We start from the raw sequence: 19,201 nt of genomic DNA on the forward strand, positions 1-19,201 counted from the left end.
ACGAAGTTGAGACATTAGAATGAAAATGATGTCATCGCTTTTAAACCGATTGCATCTTATAAAGTGAAGTGTGAAAAAAAATCAGTTAAATTTTTAGACAGTTTAAGAGCGTCGTTGCTGAGAACAATCAATAACAATTTGGGCCAAATAACATTCAGTGATATATATCTCTGTTAAAAATGATGCTAAAAATATGAATTTTTTTGGGCAACATGAGCAAGGCTTGCTGAATAATGTCAATATTTTCAGATTTATTAGGAGATTTGCTGAGATTATATTAATAATAATCTGTTTCCCGTGCAGTTTTTTGAGGCTAGGATCGTCACCGTCCGTGTTTTCGACTGAGCTTTCGCCAGTTTTTCGTCTTTTTTTTCCCAACTTTTCTCTATATTTAAAGTGTATGCAAAACATTGCCAAACTGTAAACTGGCCAAACTTTTGAAAGGTACAGGTCATAACTTTTGGGTAAAAAAAATGACTGTACGGCCTCAACTTCCTTAAAATGAACAAATTGTCAACTGTCGAAGCACACGTAAATATATTTTTCGAGAAGTGTTGAATAAAACGTTCTTCTCTCGTTCTTATCTCTTGGGGTGCGGCCTCCCACTTTCTTTACTCTCCGTTGATAAAATAGATTCCGCGGAACGAGGAATGCGACTGTTGGATGTTGGATATATAGATGAAGCAACCGCATGGGCTTGCGAGGTGAAACGTCACCACTGTAAATAGAAGTGGATAGATCGTCAGTAGCGTTCATCGAAGACGCACGTAGCGTTTCGGTGTACGCAGAAACTTGCCATCTCGGTTTTGGAGCTGGAAAGTGACACAGATTTTCCGTTGAGACTTCAGTGCTATTTTATTTTTTGTGCAGTGTCATACGAACGCAAAAATGGCTTCATCACCGGTTCTGAATCCGGTAAGTTGTGGATCGCCAGTTTTTATATTTCTTGCTTTTACTGGTAACCTATATACATGTTGCGAAAATCCCCTCTACAATGATCCAGCGAATATCTCACGTAATATACCCGCAATGCCGTTGAGACGAACTAGCATCGCATTGTTTCCGGTTCAATCATCGTTTCTGCGGAAAAAAATCAGGAACCGTAACTTATTATTGATGAAAGAAAGAAAAAATTGACATTCAAGATGAAAATAAATTGTGAATAATATTTTGACTACGACCGACGTCGGGCTATTTTTTTTGTAGGGTATTTACCTTCCTACAACGTCCGTTTCTTCGATATCGAAACTGTTTAAAAATGCCGAAAGATTATGCACATTTTCACCTATGAAAATATTTACCTTATTCCTACTCCTCGTCATGAAATTCTTGTAAAAGATATCTAATCGCGAATCTCTCTATTCTTCTATTATTAGAATACAACTCAATAACTCAGAGACCGCATTTGGCAGCATACGTCGATCCTGTCAGAGATACCGGTTTTCGCGATATTATGCTTTGTCGATGTTTGTATTATTCGTGTTTATCTTTCATTTTCGTTACATTGCATGTGACATTTGAATAATTAGTGTCATGAAAATATTTTCATTGCGATATTTGACATTCGATATCGATTCGATCGGTGTTATTCGATTTCGCACTATGAAACTTGCATTATGTAATTTTTTTTTTGTTTTTGGTGTTTACTTAGGAAATTCCAACAATCCAAACCACGTGTACGTAAAAAAAAAACACGTAATCGACAAAGTTTCATTATAAAATTTTGAATCCAACATCAGTCTTTTCGAATTTTAGTGAAAAAAATTTTTTTTTTTTCATAGTTTCGCGTAAACAGAAGAATTGCGTCGAAACTTTGCCGGGGCGCATTGAAAGTTAGAATCAGCTGAGCTCCTTGGAACGTCGCGCATACGGAAATAAAAAATTTGCCTCATAAAACTCACATTTGCGAGAGAACTATTTCACTACCTCGAAAATTGCAAAATCTTACTCGTCGTGACAATGGACGAATATCAACTGACGTAGTTTCGAAATATCTACGCGGAAAAGTACGTCAGAAAAACATTAAAAAATAATACGACAAGGCTTTTGAATCGTTGATTTAAAACAAAACGGACCTCAAAAATTGCTACTTTTTTGCTTTATTTTGCAAAAACTTAATAAAAAAAAAAGGGTTTCAGCCAAATTTTAACGGCACCATTGAAAAAAGCGACCTAAAAAATAGTCGACAAGGTAGCTCATGAATTTTTTCAATTACATTTTCATAGTGAATAATCCCCTAGACAAGGGTACCTGAGAAAGGTGTCTTTCAGGCGTTACAGGGTTATTTTTTCTAATGTAATAATGAAAAGTTTGTCAAACTTGAGACGAAAATCAAATTTCGAAATTTTCATTCATTTTTCCTGACTAAAAATTTCATTGAAATGCAATGAGATAAATTGTTGTGTACGCTCTTCCAAGCAACGTTAACACTACGATTTTCGCATTCTCTATGATGCAGGATATTCCGTACGTAGGAGAGGTCGATAGTGGCTTGATGCCAGGTAAAATGTTGAAGATTCAAGGCAAGACGCCACCGAACGCGGTCCGTTTCGCAATAAACTATCAACTAGGACCGAACCTGAATCCACGAGACGACATCGCGATTCACATATCGCCTCGTTTTCCGGAGGGTTTCATCACGAGGAATCACATAGAATCGATGAATTGGGGTCCTGAAGAGAACGGCGGTCCGATGTGGATTCAGCCTGGAGAGGACTTCGAAATAATAGTTTTGTGCGAAGCACTTCAGTACAAAATCGCCGTGAATGGAAAACATTTCACGGAATTTGCTCACCGTCTACCCTATCAAAGAATAACGCACCTGGTGATCGACGGTGACGTCGAAGTCAAATCCATCGTTTATGAAATCATCAATAGCGGACCCCCGCGTTCGCCACACTTGACCAGGGCACCTGACGTTCCCGTGCCAAATTATGGACCACCAGGTAATCAACCGGGTGATTGATATTTTTTTTCTAAAAGTTCTCGGGGGAGACGCGCATTTTTCGAAATATACAACAATTTGGTTTCGGGAACTTCCGGGACTACTGACTCCATACTCTGATCTTAATTAATTTCCACCTCGCAACCTCCAGAAGTATTTCATCAAAGATTCTTGGATTCATATCTGACATGATTTTAATTTTTTTTAATTTTATTTACGCTTGATATTGAAAAATGTCACTGACGTTTTTTACCACTTAAGGGAATCACCCTGTGTGTGGCAGCCGGATTTTTTGGGGTTTTTTCGCGATGTCTTAGCTGCGAGGAAAAAGAACATAGACTTTTGAAATTCGAAGGGTTTATTTATTGATTTTTCAAGTCTATAATAGAATTTTTCAACTCTGATATCTCTGGTTGATTGGGTGTAAAACTGCTCCGCAAGAACCCATATGATTTTCCATTGTCCCGACGCGCAATTCCGGGGGGATTGGTTTATCTGAGATGAAAAAACCAAAGAGCGTTTTGATAAGTATACTGGAGTGGCTATCGCCTGAACTAAAATCATTCAAAAATATTAAAGATTGAAGGATTTTCGCGCTTGAAACATTTTTGAAAATTGAAATTTTGTGTATCGCAGCGCGAAAATCCTTCACTTTTGAATACTTCTGTATGATTTTAGTTCAGGCGACGATAGCCACTGCTTTACAGATCAAAACGTTCTTTGGTTTTTTTATCTCGGATAAACCAATCGCCCGGAGTCGTGGAGAGCACGGAGACATATGGATTCCTGTGGAGTACTTTCACACCGAATCTATCCGAGATATGAGAGTAAAAAAATTCTATTAAAGACTTCAAATGCCAATAAATAAACCCTTCGAATTTCAAAACTTTATGCTTTTATTCCTCGCCGGAAAAAAATCGCGAAAAATCCCGAAAAATCCGGCTGCCAGGCGGGGTGAGCTCCTTAAAGAAGAAAAACTCTTATCGATTGGGCTGCCACGAGAGTGAAACGGGATTTGAATCTGCCTCGTCATGTTTGCTCTACGTTATTACAAAATCAATGTATTTGCGCTACGAGCTGAAAAATGTTTTCCAAGAGAGGAATTTCCCTCTTGACTCTGCCGTGACTCATTTTCTCTAATTATTATCGACCTTTCAGCTCCTGGTGGTCTTTACCCGACATTAGGACCCCAAGGGCTCGGCCCTGCGGGTGGCGGCATGGGCGGTGGCTACGGCCCACCGCCCGATGCGTATGGTGCTCCAGACGGTGGTTACAATCCACCGAGAGCCTACGGCTATCAACCTGGCCACGAAAAAGCTGAGGAAGAAGATGCTTTCGGTGGCTGCCTGGACAAAGTGGGTTTGGCGGTCGGTGGCCTCATTGCAGCGGGAGGAGTCGCAGCGGCTATGCACGCTATTAATGTAGGTCTTTGTTATTTTTCATCGGTTCGGCTTCACAGTTGTCTGAAATTTGCGGCATCACAGGCGCTACTTCCCTCATTTTGTCGAAGACGTTATCTTAAGATTGATCTTTGTTGATGATCGATCGTTTGGAAGCATTTGAAGCTTTCCAAATCACTGACTATGAATGATAACTTAACGATCCGAGTCAGATAATACAAGTTTTAAAATGAGCGGTGCACAAGACGCGAGAACGCCTTTTAGAGTTTCTGATGGAGGAGTTTTCATTTGTTTCTAACGTCAAGTCTCGATGGCGATTTCGTATTAACAGAAAAATAAAAAAGAGCACGAGATCGAAAATCATGAGAAAACGGATTCGAAAGCAGCAACGGAGAGCGAGGGGGGACTCAATCTTGGAGCTTTGGGAGCTGCTCTGGCGAGTAGTTTGGCATCGAGCGCTCTTCAAGGCGACACGAGACCGCAGTCCGGTGGTTATCCGCCCCATGACTCTGGCGCTGGAGGCGTTCTCGGCTCGATCTTCGGCGCTCTAGGTAAGATATTAAGGATGTTTGGTACACAAGTCTAAATAATTAGAAATTTATCAAATTTGGTGGTAATGTTCTTCAACGTCAAGTGCGAAGACAATTTTTTTTAAAATTTTCTTCTGCTTAGTTCTCGAGTAATTACGCATTAAAGCAGATTTCTTATGCCCCGAATTTATTGCTATGCTTATACACGTGAACTTTAGTGATCAATTACTCGATAACTGTACAGAAGAAAAATCTTTAAAAATTTGTATTGTCAAATTTAACTCTAAAGAATATGTTCACCAAATTTTATTAAATTCTTATCATTTTGAAATTTTTAATGTATTTTACATGGTTTAGCATGGCAACATTGTATCGTCCCTAGCCACCCTCCTTAATGACGAAATGTTTCGGGGTTTTTATTGCCGCCCCTGACTTCATTTTCGCTGATGGTATCGGTCGATGGACCTCACTTGCGTGTTGCAATTGAATCCCACAATGAATCATATTCTTAATAAATAAACGTGATTCTAATGAGTTTTACTCGGTCAGTTTCTCCGACGTTGAAGTACCTGAAAATCTGTGAAAAGGTCATATTAATTTTGGACTCTTTCTGTGCACGCTTATCGAATAGTTTTGATAAAAAAACTTCTCGACCGTCGGAACATAGCAACGATTGTTTTTGGCTTGAACCTCAACAGGACTCGAAACCAGGTCATAATAGTTTGATAAAAATCTCATAATAATCGTATTCGTAGAATACTCCATGCAAAAGATCGGAGTAGTTTTAGATCATAATCGTAGCGATGAATAGAGTGCAAGACATTAATCAATGATTTGTTGTATAGAAAACCTGCAAATTTACATAAAGTTGTTTTCAATGGTCGCAAATTAACCTCGGAGATCATAATCGCATTCCACCGATTGCATTTAATTTAGCCTCAATGGAGGAGCATAAAAAATCTTAAAATCCTGTCAAAAACAGCACGTGAGAGAAGTAAATGATTTCGTTACGTGCTTTTTTTATTTTAAGGCGGAAAAGGGTTACGTATCTCTCATAAAATTTCTGATTTCCGTGATCGTCTCTCACGAACGAAGTCATCTCGGTTAATAACATCTTCACATTTATATCGCATAATCTACCGCGGTATGAACTCGACGTTGGAATTAAGAAATTGTTCGATGTGTTGAAAGTCAGCGTTGATAAATGACATCATTCTTAGCAATGCAACGAACAATTATTTCAAGGACACCATCGATCCTGCCGATGTAGAAACGAGATAATTTCATTTCGCTGTTTCGAAAACTACCATTTAAAAGGTCATTTGAGTTTGCTCGTTGAAGGAAACTTTATGATTAACGAAAAAATCTTTCCACCATTCGAACTTTCTCATTTCGTCGGATCATTAATTTCTACTTCCATGACGTTTCTCATCGACTCATTTATTAGTCACACTGAATTTACAATGCTTGATTCATTTTTTACTGCAGTCCAATGATTTATCATTCATAGTTAGAAAATATTAATCAACCAGTATAAATTTCTAAAACCTTTGTTCCGTCAAAGTTCCGGTGGATCCGGCCAATCTCAGATTTCTTATTCCTTTGAGGGTCCCCAACAACTGCACTGGGAAAAAAAATTGTTCAAGGACTTGTTCGTTGAATCACGAATGGTTTAATTCATTCGACTAAATCGTGAAAATCTCTTATGGATGAGTCAACCTATGATCGATGAGACTGAACAATTCCATTCGATCAACTGGTATTATTTATGATATTAGTCATACTTTTTAGTTACTCCATCAAATATTTAATCACATCTTCATCATCAAAATGACTCAACGAAGATTTTCAGTATATGTACGAACAAATAAATGATTCAGAAATATTTTGGTTGAAAGAAACTAATTTGTTTCAATTGCTGAGTCTCTTTCGCAGTGTATCTAGAGTCGCGGCAGCGACTCTAAGACAAGTACATTTATAAGATATGACGAGTTGCTGCCAGAGACTCTTTAACGGAGCGATAGCGTTTCCATTTGTTTTCGAAAATTTTCAAAATTTGTTTCTTTAATAATTAATTAATTATAGTATTTCAGAGAATGTTGCAAGTTGACGTATTTTTTTATTATTTTTTTTTTCTTTCGATTGCGACCTCTTCGAACTCTGTAGCTTAACGCGTTGAAGAGATATTAATTATTTATTTTTTAATTGCATCAAAAAATGGGTCGGATTTTCGCACACATTTTCCCTCGAATTGCTGATTAAATTGATCACGAGTTCATGAAAATTTCTCGTTTTTTGTACAGGCGGTGGTGGTGGTGGATCCCACCAACCTCAAGGTTATTACCCATCTCCGCAACAGCCATCAGATCCCTTGGGCGGAGCTCTGGGATCGATTCTCGGTGGTGTTCTTGGCGGCGGTGGTGGTGGTGCAGGGCATCAGCAACCCGGTGGTTACGGCGGTTATCAGCCTTCCGGAGGTTACGGTTCCCAACAGCAAGGATCCGGTGGGGGAGGCGATCTTTTGAGCGGACTTGGATCGGCTCTGGGCTCGTCTCTTCTCAGCTCGGCTCTTGATGGATTGACGAAGCACGTAAGTGCAAATGTGTTCTCGAATGTCGTTTAATTTTCTATTGATCATTGACCGAAAAAGAGGTGCGAAGAAAAAATTTTTTAATACGAAATCGTTTGTATTTCTTCTCAAATAGAAATCCGAAGGACACGACGATCGTCATTCGGGGCCACCCCCGAGCTACTACGGAAATTACGGAGACAGAAACAATCCTCCGCCGCCAACTCATCAACCACCCCCGCAACCGTCCAGCCCTCCAGCGTCGGGGGGTGCGAAGTTTTCGGCAGCTGATATATCCAAAGGGTTAGGTCTTGACGACGACGAGAATTAGTTGTTCCGAATCTTCGGAACTCCCGAAATTCTCGGATACAGTAATTTTTCGTCGTCGATCCTATTATTCCCACATTGAGATAATAGAGGAATTCAAAAATCGACGTGCAATCGAATCTCCCAGTTTTTAATCATTTTATTAGCATAGTTTGTCTGCTGGATGGAACTAGTGTTTGCGGAAATTTAAAGATCTGAAGCAATTCGCTCGGCGAGCGTATGTCAAATTTCAGACAACGTTCAGTTTTTCTAAACAAAAACCGTGAGAATTAGAAGCCGACGAATTTCCGAATTGCTAATTGTATTTTTAATCTTTGTAAAAATCACGGTTTTTTTTGTACGATTATTTACTGTAAACATCGCATTGTTTAGATACGAAAGTTTTCTTTTTTCTCTATTCTTGCACTTTTCAGAGCTAATCAGTCATGGCATTTCTGAATTATTGTTTTTGAAACATCACATAATTCATTTCGCTCCCGCGAAAATTTAATTTGCTCGTTAATAAGCTCCATAACTCCATTTTGCTCGTCGTTGCTCTTAGGACACAGCTTCTATTTTGATCCTTTCTCTATACATTCACAGATTCGAGCTTTAATCAAAAATCCACTTTCGAAAAATTGATTCTTTCCAATGCGTATCGGAAACCGTCGAATATCGACGTGGAACAAAAATGATATTGTAATTTTACGCAAATCATCCAAAGATCGCTGACTTTTCAGTTTTTATATATTTTTGGATAATTTAACACCAGCTTCTGTTTACCTTTTACTCTCGATCAGTGCATGAAACATTCTTCCACAAAGCCCTTAAATCGGAGGTTCGAGAGTCCGAAGATGTGCTCACCGCTGCAGTTTCCATTGTAACTTGTCGGGAGCTAAGAATGATTTTAAATACAAGAGCATAACAATGTCGTCTCTAGAATTTTACAGTTGCCTGTAAGAATTTTATTATATTTTTATAAAGATTTTCGTGGCCTTCAATATGCATATGAAAGCTCTCTAAAGTTATGAAACACCCACGTCGTTATCGCGTCTTCACAAATGACGGTTCATAGTTTATTGAAAATAAATATTGTAAATTTATGAATATATACGGAGTTTGTGCGCTATGGATATTAGTGAAAAATGAAATGTATTGTTGTGGAAAATGTAATGAGTTCGTGACAGATTTCAAATTTTGGCAAATTAATCCTGGTCCAGATTTTCCTTCGACGAGGTCGTTTCCAGGACGAAACCATGAGTTTTCTACGACACACAATGGAACAATTTATCTCAGTATTATTATCCTGAAACGAAGCTACAGTTCAGTATTGATGCAACTCACATCACTTTCCGCTCTGAGTGCTTCAAGATCTTCTTGTTTTTTACGGTGGAAAAATCCGAGTCTGACAAGACCGAGAGTCAACAGAATCAACAACAGTATACCAAGCAGAACCGAGAGCACCACGATCCAGAGCGCAATTCCAGCGGCGATCGGTGAACCCACGAACGTCGTGCTTACGAGTACGCTGTCGGGCTTATCATCCATCGCTTGAATAATTCCTTCTGGTTGTTTTATGCTGACACTACCGTTTGAGACGAAATACACGATATCTTTGATCTCCATAGTTTCACCTGCAAAAAACCCACCGATTTTGATGTGCACAATGCTCCGATTTGTAGAAAGACTCTACACAAACATTTTTATTTTTTACTCCAACTATTTCTGTGTTTTTATGGTTTCAATTAAAGTGCGTTTTCAGACGTCAATACACATGAAATAGCAGATTCCGTCAGCAATGTACTCACGTCGAAAATTTTTCAATTGAAGATCAATAGTGACGACAAGCTTTGCTACTGTTAGAGAACTCGCGAACGTTCCGAGTGCGCAATTTATTTGTGTACAAGTTACTGTCGGATTGGTGCAATTCAAATAAATCGTTCTGCTGTCCGGCGGCAAATTGGAACTCGGAGTTTCCTCAATACTGAACCTCTCCATTGCATGGTTTTTAATCCTCGAATTACTGGCTCCTGCGCTGATCGTGGCGTTCTGGTCTACCAGTGAATCCACAACCATAGTTTCTTCATCATCAGTCCTGTTTTTGTAATCTGTACAGAAGAATTGTCTTCCCTCCATGAGTCCGAAGACCTGACTGATTCGAATGATCTCGGTACCGTGACCCTCGTCATTCCAGTACGTTGGTAAGAGTACCGCGAGACTCGATTCGTCGATTGGACTCTTGCCAAATTTTTGCACTTCCCAAATATGCTGAAATCTTATGACGTCCAATTTCGTATCGCCCTCTTTGTTGAAATAGGAATGTATAGGGTCCTGAGATTTTCTGGAAGATTGAACATTTCAGAAACTTCCGTATCCGTTTGGAAGAAATTGAAAGAACATTTTTTGAGCGAACAAATTTTTTGGTTGGATCAACAGACCGAGGCGCGCAGAGAGAAGTTTGTTGATTCGACAAAGATTTTGTTGGTTCAATGACATTTTACATTGTATTAAGGAAATTGAGGCTGTACAGTCATTTTTTTTACCCAAAAGTTACGACCTGTACACCTTTCAAAAGTTAGGCCAGTTTACAGTTTGTCAATGTTGCATACACTTCAAAGAAAAGTTGGGAAAAAAAGACGAAAAACTGGTGAAAGCTCAGTCAAAAAGACGAATGGTGACGATCCTAGCCTCAAAAAACTGTACGGGAAACAGATTATTATTAATACAATCTCAGCAAATCTCCTAATAAATCTGAAAAAATTGACATTATTCAGCAAGCTTTGCTCGTGTTGTCCAAAAAATTTCATATTTTTAGCATCATTTTTAACGGAGATATCACTGAATGTGTCTTGACTTCCATAAGATTATTTGTTATTTTACCCAAATTGTTATTGATTTTTCTCAGCAACGACGCTCCCAAACTGTCTGAAAATTTGACTGATTTTTTTTAAAAGCGATGACATCATTTTCATTGTAATGCCTCAACTTCCTTAAGAAATTATTATTGCAGCTAGCGAATTAAGAGTTTGAAACAACCAAATCTTTATGGAATGGCCACGACTTTGTTTTGTGTTGACCATAATTTGTTGCTCCAACAAAAAAAAATTTTTATTTCATAGTTAGTACAATGAACCGGTTCCACTTAGAAATATGATTTGACTAACGAGAATGGTGAATATCTCCAAAAAAAATCAAATATTTGGGCGAGGTGTCAATTCTACATTGGGAAATTCGACACAGTGCCTCTGTCCATCGTTGAAAGTTTCCAAATGCAGCAACTCTACATCGTTCCAAGTGTCCAGGCCCAAACACACACAAGTCCAAACAATAAACACCAAAGAGCCAAAACAAATATATTTGGGCTAGTTCGAACTTATTTGGGCTTGTTTAGGCCAATTCGGACTTGTTTAGGATTGTTCGAACTTGTTTGGAAGTGTTCGGACTTATTCGAACTTGTTTGGGTTCAGGTTTATTTGGGGTTTACTGGGTTTGAGTTTGTTTGACCTTGTTTGTGTTTGGGCTTGTCTGGGTTCGGGTTTGTTTGGGCTTGATTGGATTTATTTGGATTGAATATTTGGAATCAGGGTTTTGTTTCGATCTGGGATTGTTCGGGCTTTTTTGGGTTTGTTAAATCTAAATTTTCCCATGAGATAATTTTAATGAAAACAACAAAATTTCGAGAAAAGTTCCTGCGGTGTTCCATGACAAGTGTGACAGTTTCACTAGAAAAGTGGAAAAAATTAAAAATTCACTATCAAGTCGATTGACTGTGAATGGCTTTCGAAATAGCAGATTTATCACACAATTATAGGAGCTCTTTTTTATAGAGTCTTCGATTCCCTTAAAAAACCTGTCATAGGAATTATTGTACGTTCGCCCGTTCGAGAGTTATATAGTTCAAAACTCGCGAACGATTATTGAATTGGGAAACAGAAAATTGCGATGAGCGACTCCTAAAAATTTTGTACAGGAATCTATGATATTGGAAATATTAAAGGCTATTCTTTGGAAAAAAAACAATGTCTTTTTGACACATCCTAATAAACATATACCAAGAATAATGAGATGAATGTTTTTTCAGATTATTTCAGGAAGCTAATAAGTTGAGAAGTTGTAGCACTTATCGCCATATAACGAGGAAATTTCATTTCGAAAGACTATAGAGAGATCTATTATGACTGTCATGAATGTTTGCTCGTAGCATTATTCAATGACAAAATCATAAAGAAATGATTCGATTAGAAATTTGTCGATAAACTAGCGAGCTGACGAAACGGGCAGCCGGTACACATGGATAAAGAGTGAGACGTTTCAACGATTTTCGTCAAGTACGAGCGAGTCTGACAACGGACTAGTCAACGGAAAATACGAGCACATATAACAGTCGAGAAAATGTCGAGTTGCTGCGATCGGGATTCACCCTGATATAGGGTTGACGTGCTTGGACACTTGGAACGATGTAGAGTTGACGATGGAGAGATGCACTGAAGAGATGACACGATGTTGAGTTGCCCCATGTAGAGTTAACACCCTGCCAAAAATTTGAACATTGTATTTTGACTTTCAACGTAAAACTTACCCCGCAATCGTTATATCAGCGTCGACATCGAAGTAAATCGTAAAATTGCGGAAATTTTGTTGCGAGTTTAGGTCGACACTTTGCGTCGTTACGTTCGTGAAAATGTTTACTTCTTTAGAGTTACTGGGAATGTTGCTCATGTCTAATTCGACAACCGAAGTCGTCCGATCCCTCAAGGGATTTCCAAGCTCACAAGTCACTTGGAGGATGCCATCGAGTCGTGAATTTTCCATGCATTCCGGTGGTAAACTACCCAGTGAAATTGGATGTGGAATGTAAATTTGAGTTTGTGTTTTGTACGCAGGTTCGCCACGGTTCGCTACACCAACCGTCAATTTCATTGTTGGCTGCGAACCGAGAGTATAACGATTACCAGCATCGAGATCACTGGTTATCGATAAATCGAGAATGGACGAGCAAATGTCGTCCAGTCCGCAGTCAACCGCAAATGGTACGCTCATCGAATCTTCGAGATGAGACAAAAGTCTGTTGACCATCGGACAACTGGAACAATAGTTATTTCCTGTCAAATTATCAGCAGGCTGTGTCAAAGTTTCCTTCGCCAACGGATTGACCAGTTCCAGGGAAACGCTCACTTCTATGGGGTCGATGACGTTTTGATTACCATTCTGGAATCCACAAAAATTCATCCACTTACAATTGGAGATTGAACGTCGCTTATTTTCCGACCCAAAATAAATAAATCATTTTTGGGAAAATTCTACCGAAACGGAAAATAAGTGACAAAAGTTAACGACCTTTTCGAGGACGAAAGTCACCGGGTTTTAGTCGAGCGGTTTTAACGAATGGCCCCAAATTTCATTGATATATTTAAGGTAGTTTCTCAGCTCGAAAAAATCGATTTTTTTTCATAAATCACATCTACAACACGTGTAGAAAATGTGTGCCAAAGGCCAGCCATAGCAGATTGACGGTGAGTTGAAATTTTTAGTGTATAAAACACATGCGCGAACTTCAAACGCGTTTTTCTCGAAACACCATTTTGCGAAACGGTGACCACCATATTTCAGAAACTACTGCACCGATCTTGTCCAAATTTATACAGCATCTTTAATATGTTATAGGACAGCGATTGAACCAGGATTACCATGATTGTTTCGATAGTGTTTTTTTGTACGAGCGAAAAACTTAAGAAAAAATAAGTAAAAAATAGGATGTAATTTTAAAAAGTGTATAAAAAAGTCAATTTTTGTAATTTAGAATTCATTCTAGTTCAATCGCTAGTCTTAAGATGATGGATCAGTCGGTAATCACACCTCGAATCTTCGAAATTGAAACTCTTTGACATCGTTCGTCCGATTAAAATAATAAAAACGTCATCGTACGCAGCACGATCGCAAAAATCCGATGACATTTTTATTTTTTCGATCAGACGAACGATGTGGAAAAATTTCCTTTTCAAAATTTGCAGCCATCTCTCTCGCACTCACGGTTGTGATTACCGACTGATCCATCATCTTAAATATGAAGATTAAAAAGCCGTTTAGGTTTTTGGTTTCAGATAAGCAGAACAGCCGCCATCTTCGTTACCGTCAAGCACCTCTTTTACTTTTGACGTCTTGCCGTCGGTCACTATGACTTTTATTCTATTCTACATATTTGGGTTTCAAAAAATTTGTAAAGCTTATTTAAATGTTAATAAAGATTATGCAAAAATAATGAGATTGATTATTTCGGTGGTTTGCCCGTGAAAAATGATTGAAAAAGCAGCAAAAAAACAGCCGAGAAACTAGAGGACCCCCTTAAATTCAAGTCACAGTTTCTAGCTCGGATTACCTCAAGATTAATCCGTATTTGATCGCAGACACGTTTCCTCCACTGCAAAGTAGCCGGAAGAATGAACGTGGCGTTGATGTTGTTCCGGTCTCCGAAAAAAGCTCTGCCATGGAGAGGATCGACTTTGAGAATTCTGAGGACACCTGAACCGAAATGATTCTTGCATCAGCATTCCCGACAGAATTATTTCGTTCGAAGTTTTCCTTGAACTTCAGACCGACAGGCTCGATCGACATGAATTTTCATGAAAAAATTAATAAGCTCATAAAAGTACTTACTCAGGGTTTCAGGCACACGGAAACCGCTGTAATAGGAACAGACGTTCGCCATAAAGAACGTCGAGTTAGCGAGCAGTTCCTTGAAATTTTCGTATTTTATGCTCACTGCCATCACGACGACTGGCTGGGAACGCAATAAAACAACATCACCCGATTGATGAGCACCGACCGCGATATCGGCGTAAGCATTGCCGTCTATATCCCTTGGTTGGGAGATCGATGCGCCGAAACCCCGAATGGCATTCGATATGGATTTGCCTCCGATGCGTTGACTATACCGCGTCGTTAACCCATTAGAATTTCCATTGTATACGTAGATTGCTCCGTGATCGTTTTCATACGGCGCTCCAACGACGATATCGCCGTAGCCATCGTGATCGAGATCGCCCAAGCAAGTCACGGTTGTGCCGAAACGTCCTCCGATCGCTCCACCTTCGAGGTATTGCGGCTCGAAATCACCCTGAAAATAATAATTCCACCAACCGTTTGATTTTTCGTACCATTTGCAGATTAAAACTCATTAATTTTGGTTAAGTATTTTGGTTTCCAAGTAGCTGAAATTCGACGAGACGAAAGTTCGTTATTTCCGATGGGAGCGTATCAAAAAATTTGGCTATAATCGTTGAAATTTATATTTTTTTCATTGATAAGAGTGTGACGAAATTAATGTTCATTGGACAAACTAACGTTGTTCTTGATGACATAAGCATAAACCCGCCCTTCCTCCATGTCTCTCGACCACAGAGGAGCTCCGACGACGATCTCGGCTTTCCCATCATTATTTACATCGCAGGATGCTAAGCTCGCCCCGAAGTATTCACCGTGCTGTTCACCGTCCAGAACTTTACTGACGATGAGTCTCCTGTCGGCGTATACGCTGAATCGGAAGATCAACACTCTTCCCTTCATATTCGCACCCCGAGGAGCACCGGAAGCGTACCAGATTTCATTTTTCGCAAAGTAGTCCCCCGAAGAGACCGCATATCCTGTTATAATTTGTCAAATGTTACTCTCAAGATTAATTTGAAGCTGCAAGGAAAATAGGAGCAAGTTTTATGTCTGGATATTTTTAGAGCTTCACCAAGTTCTATTGGAATGCTGAATTTTCAATCGTTACGAACGGTTTATAAGCTTGCAGACTTTTCACAGATACGTTCAAAGATCACTCCAAGGTTAGTTTTCGAAAACTTTAGCACAATTTTGGGAACGGTTTAATCACAGTGGACAGAGTCCATTTCAAAAGAACCTTGAAAAATGAAGTTTCATGAGAAACGCCGAATCCGATCATATTTTTCTTCAGGAAGTTGAAATTGAATGAAAAAATCTATAGAAAACTTCCGAGTTGGGAAAAATATAAAATTTTTGACCGCCCTCAGTAAAAACTGTGTAATCTTTCGACATTTTTGTCCTGATTAAGGCTTCTAAACTAGAGAAATTCATTAAAAAACCTTTTGACAAGATCGACGACTTAAAAACAACTTTTGTTCGATAACGGATCGAAAAAATCTTCAATTGTCAGAGAGGCAATGGGCTTGGAACTAAAATCAGCTAAAACGTTTCAGCAATACATGCAATCGGAAAGAATTGGAATTTCCGATTCCGACTTCTCACCGAAGTAATCGCCGCTGTGTATCAAAGACTCTCGTCCAATCTGCGGTATCGTCTGATAAATATTGCCGTCAGTAGTAAAGCTAGTCATCAGTGGTATTCCTTTCCAATTGTAGACACCAGGATTTCCCAATATGAAATCGGAGGCATTGGAGTTGGCTGGTACGTCCATCGAGAATCCAGTCTGACCCATGCCGTAATTATAAAATCTAAGAGTACCGGATGAAATTTGCAGCGAGGTGCCTAACAATGGAATGAGGCGGTGGTTCATCGGCCTATCTAACACGTGGTCATCATCCTTGGTACTGCAATAACAGATGCCGTTCATGAACCAATTCGGCTTGTTGCTGTTGACAATATTGTTCTTCCAACGCGGCGCGCAGACCTGAAACGAACGAAAAAATGGTTACGTATTTGTTACAATTAGAAAATCAATCGTTGTTTATTTTATTTTTCAATAAAATTTATGAGAAGGCACGTTTAATTGAATCGAATTGTAACGGGACAGCCTTACGCCCTGGCACGATTTCTGGTTTCACAGAAATCCGTCAGAGGGCTACGTATGGAGCGCTCTCGCGTCAGCGAAGCACCACCCGTACACCAATAAGTATCCCAAACTTTGCTCTCTTTTTTTTTCTTATTCCTACCAAAATTGTACAAAAACAAAGTAATAATGGAGCATAGCATATTATTTCTTGATATACGAGAAAATATGGCTTATGCTGGCGGCGGGTACGTTTTAGCGAGGCTGTGCCCGATCGCGGCGTCACGATAATGCAATGTAAGCCTGCTCCCATACCGGACGAAAGTATCCGTTGTTCTTGAAGGTCGAGTTCGAGCGCAAGGCTTCTCGGACAGCAAGATGGGGAAAATCGAAAGGCTCTTTCGATTCAAACGCTTATAACTCGGAAACAGTTTGAAATGCAGGGCTACCGTTTTGCACAGATGTTAATCTATACAAGTACTTCATTCTCTGACAATTTTGTCAGAATTTGTAAAAAATTACGAATCTGACGGCGTTTTGAAATTTTCATAAAAAGGGTATCGACGCTCTAACTTTCGAAAATTTTAAGATTTATTAATAATTTTTTTTTTACAAATAGACTATCATAATAGGAAGGTTGGTATTGAATTTGGGAAATATCGGTTGAGCGGTTTAAATTTTATGAGATTTTGAATTTTACGAAAATATGAGTTTTTCAAAAAATCGTCTAATCGCTTCAATTTTTGGAAATTTTGTAAGATATTGTGTATAAGTCTGTACTTCCTCTATACTTTTCAGCAGAGTTGTCTGAATTATTCAATTACAATGTAAATAGAATAACGATGAAAACTGAAAGTTGCAAACTGTTTTTTCCGATGGCTCGTCATATAGTTGTTTTTTTATGAATTTAAACAAAGAGATAAATTAAAGTTGGTAAAAGAAGGTAGAGAAAATACATTATTTTCTTGTATACAAAAAAAATGCTGTGCAAATTAAAATTTGCAAATTGCTTCCTCAAGATGGTCAAGATACACGATGCTCGAAGCTCCCTCTACGAGGAAGCCAAAATGAAAAATATAGCACCTCATAGAGTAAGCTTTGAGCATCGTGCATCTTGACCATCTTGAGGAAGCAATTTGCAAATTTTAATTTGCAGAATTTTTTTTTTAATGATACTTCTTCGATAATTGAAGTGAATTGATTTTCAGAGACTCGTTTTGAGACTGTTTCATCACGAAATAATCTAACAATCGGAGTATGAAACAAACCATAATTTTCGGTTGGCTCTTGTTCTCCACCCCAATGGTAGCTCCTATCCAAGCGTTATCCTTGATCTGATTGAGATTGGGGTTCCGATCGACGTGGCCATTCGTAGTAGGATCGATATTCCACTCGACGCAGCTACCGTTTACCGGACACGTGTAAACGATGCCTGGTTCCAAAACTGTTGGAACGAAACTGGAGTTGGCTCTCGGTGCTCCCACGAGGACAGAAGCACCGGCTAAATCGTTGAAAGAGCTCGTATAGAGTGCAGTTGAAAAGCCGAAATAGCTTTCCCGCGAGCTTCGATACTTCATCGGATCTTCAAAAACTTTCACGTTTTTCACGTCGAAATTGTATCCCCCTGTGAAGATGAACAGTTGAGTGAAAAAAGCACTGAAAATCCACGTGTTCAAGTGTTTCCCGAACGCTCGATCAGCCATTTTCGTAAAGAACATTTTCCACAAATATATTCAAACGTTTACAAAAAAACGACTGGTGAAAGATTAAGTTAATTCTCTACGCGAATAGTAATCGCGGCGCGACTGCTCGGTGGGCAATGAGTCGGTCTCACGCGTTACGCTCTTAGGAAGGATGTGGTCTTCAGAAACCGCGCTTATACATATGAAACTCTTTGCTCCGTGCATATTTGCTTTTCAAAGAAACTTTGCGGATATGCGGAACGTCATGGAACGAAACATAGATATAGCACGTTTTTTGTCATTCATCGTGATCATAAATATACAAGTCTCTTAAGTTTTCATTTCAACGTGACACGTCATCGAGACACGGGATGAGTAATTTTACGAAGCTTATTAGCGATTGGAAATGATCGTTGTAATCTATCTTCACCGAATGATTTGACGTCACGATGTATCTAGAAAATTTTGGGTGCTGAACTAAAGTCACTCGGAGCGTACATGGACCAAGAAAAACGAAATTCTCGATCACAGTTCTAACCGCGGCAAAACGTGAAGCAAACAAAACGTCTGCCGAGGGATAGAACTTTTAATACAAATGAGAAATATGTTTGCACGTAAAACAAGGTGCGCGACACAGATTTCTAATCTTCATAAATGAATAGAAACAAAAATAACAGTGATGCTGATCCATAGAAATTATCATTAAGCCAGCTACGCTCAGAACAAATATCGATGGTTATTGGTATTGAGCGTACGTTCAAATCATTCAAATCAGTTCTGCATCTCGAATAATAATGATCGATTACAAACGAACTCTGATTCAGGACAATAGATTAAATGGATGATTCATGGACGTTAGAAAAGTTGTTGATTTTCTTGTTTGGATATTCAAACACGTAAACGGAAGTTTTACCCCTTGTGTTTCTCTGCAGACTCTAACAGCTGGGGCGGAATTTTTCTCTCGTTCTATTATTAAATCGGTACATCATTCGAATGGCGAGAGAACGCAACAAGCGTTCGATAA

The 19,201-nt window shown here is 39.0% G+C and overlaps 2 protein-coding genes across 2 annotated transcripts; one reads left to right on the plus strand and one right to left on the minus strand.

Moving 5' to 3' along the window:
• Positions 1 to 720: 720 nt before the first annotated feature.
• On the plus strand, positions 721 to 8,944 carry LOC122408709 (spidroin-2-like). Its single transcript, XM_043415673.1, has 6 exons — positions 721 to 915; positions 2,459 to 2,945; positions 4,103 to 4,365; positions 4,676 to 4,895; positions 7,178 to 7,464; positions 7,580 to 8,944. The coding sequence occupies exons 1-6, from the start codon at positions 889 to 891 to the stop codon at positions 7,772 to 7,774; spliced, it is 1,479 nt and encodes a 492-aa protein (XP_043271608.1). The 5' UTR covers positions 721 to 888; the 3' UTR covers positions 7,775 to 8,944.
• On the minus strand, positions 8,683 to 18,367 carry LOC122408707 (integrin alpha-8-like). Its single transcript, XM_043415670.1, has 9 exons — positions 17,764 to 18,367; positions 16,015 to 16,396; positions 15,091 to 15,389; positions 14,404 to 14,863; positions 14,126 to 14,268; positions 12,329 to 12,957; positions 9,558 to 10,090; positions 9,094 to 9,383; positions 8,683 to 9,014 (listed from the first exon to the last, which is right to left on the minus strand). Exons 1-9 carry the CDS (start codon positions 18,211 to 18,213, stop codon positions 8,955 to 8,957), a joined length of 3,246 nt encoding a protein of 1,081 aa, XP_043271605.1. The 5' UTR covers positions 18,214 to 18,367; the 3' UTR covers positions 8,683 to 8,954.
• Between the last annotated feature and the right edge of the window lie 834 nt (positions 18,368 to 19,201).

Source organism: Venturia canescens, chromosome 4, assembly GCF_019457755.1.
Source record: "Venturia canescens isolate UGA chromosome 4, ASM1945775v1, whole genome shotgun sequence".
Lineage (NCBI taxonomy): Eukaryota > Metazoa > Arthropoda > Insecta > Hymenoptera > Ichneumonidae > Venturia > Venturia canescens.

What these genes read in the sequence shown, in the direction of transcription:
- LOC122408707 (XM_043415670.1), bottom strand. Translation starts at nt 18,213, where the DNA reads ATGTTCTTTACGAAAATGGCTGATCGAGCGTTCGGGAAACACTTGAAC. An exon ending in CCGTGTGCCTGAAACCCTGA is followed by an intron (nt 14,269 to 14,403) that starts GTAAGTACTTTT and finishes ATTTCGGTTCAG; the next exon opens with GTGTCCTCAGAATTCTCAAA. An exon ending in CACTCAGAGCGGAAAGTGAT is followed by an intron (nt 9,015 to 9,093) that starts GTGAGTTGCATC and finishes TGTGTGTCGTAG; the next exon opens with AAAACTCATGGTTTCGTCCT.
- LOC122408709 (XM_043415673.1), top strand. Translation starts at nt 889, where the DNA reads ATGGCTTCATCACCGGTTCTGAATCCG. An exon ending in CGGCTATGCACGCTATTAAT is followed by an intron (nt 4,366 to 4,675) that starts GTAGGTCTTTGT and finishes TCGTATTAACAG; the next exon opens with AAAAATAAAAAAGAGCACGA. An exon ending in CTCGATCTTCGGCGCTCTAG is followed by an intron (nt 4,896 to 7,177) that starts GTAAGATATTAA and finishes TTTTTTGTACAG; the next exon opens with GCGGTGGTGGTGGTGGATCC.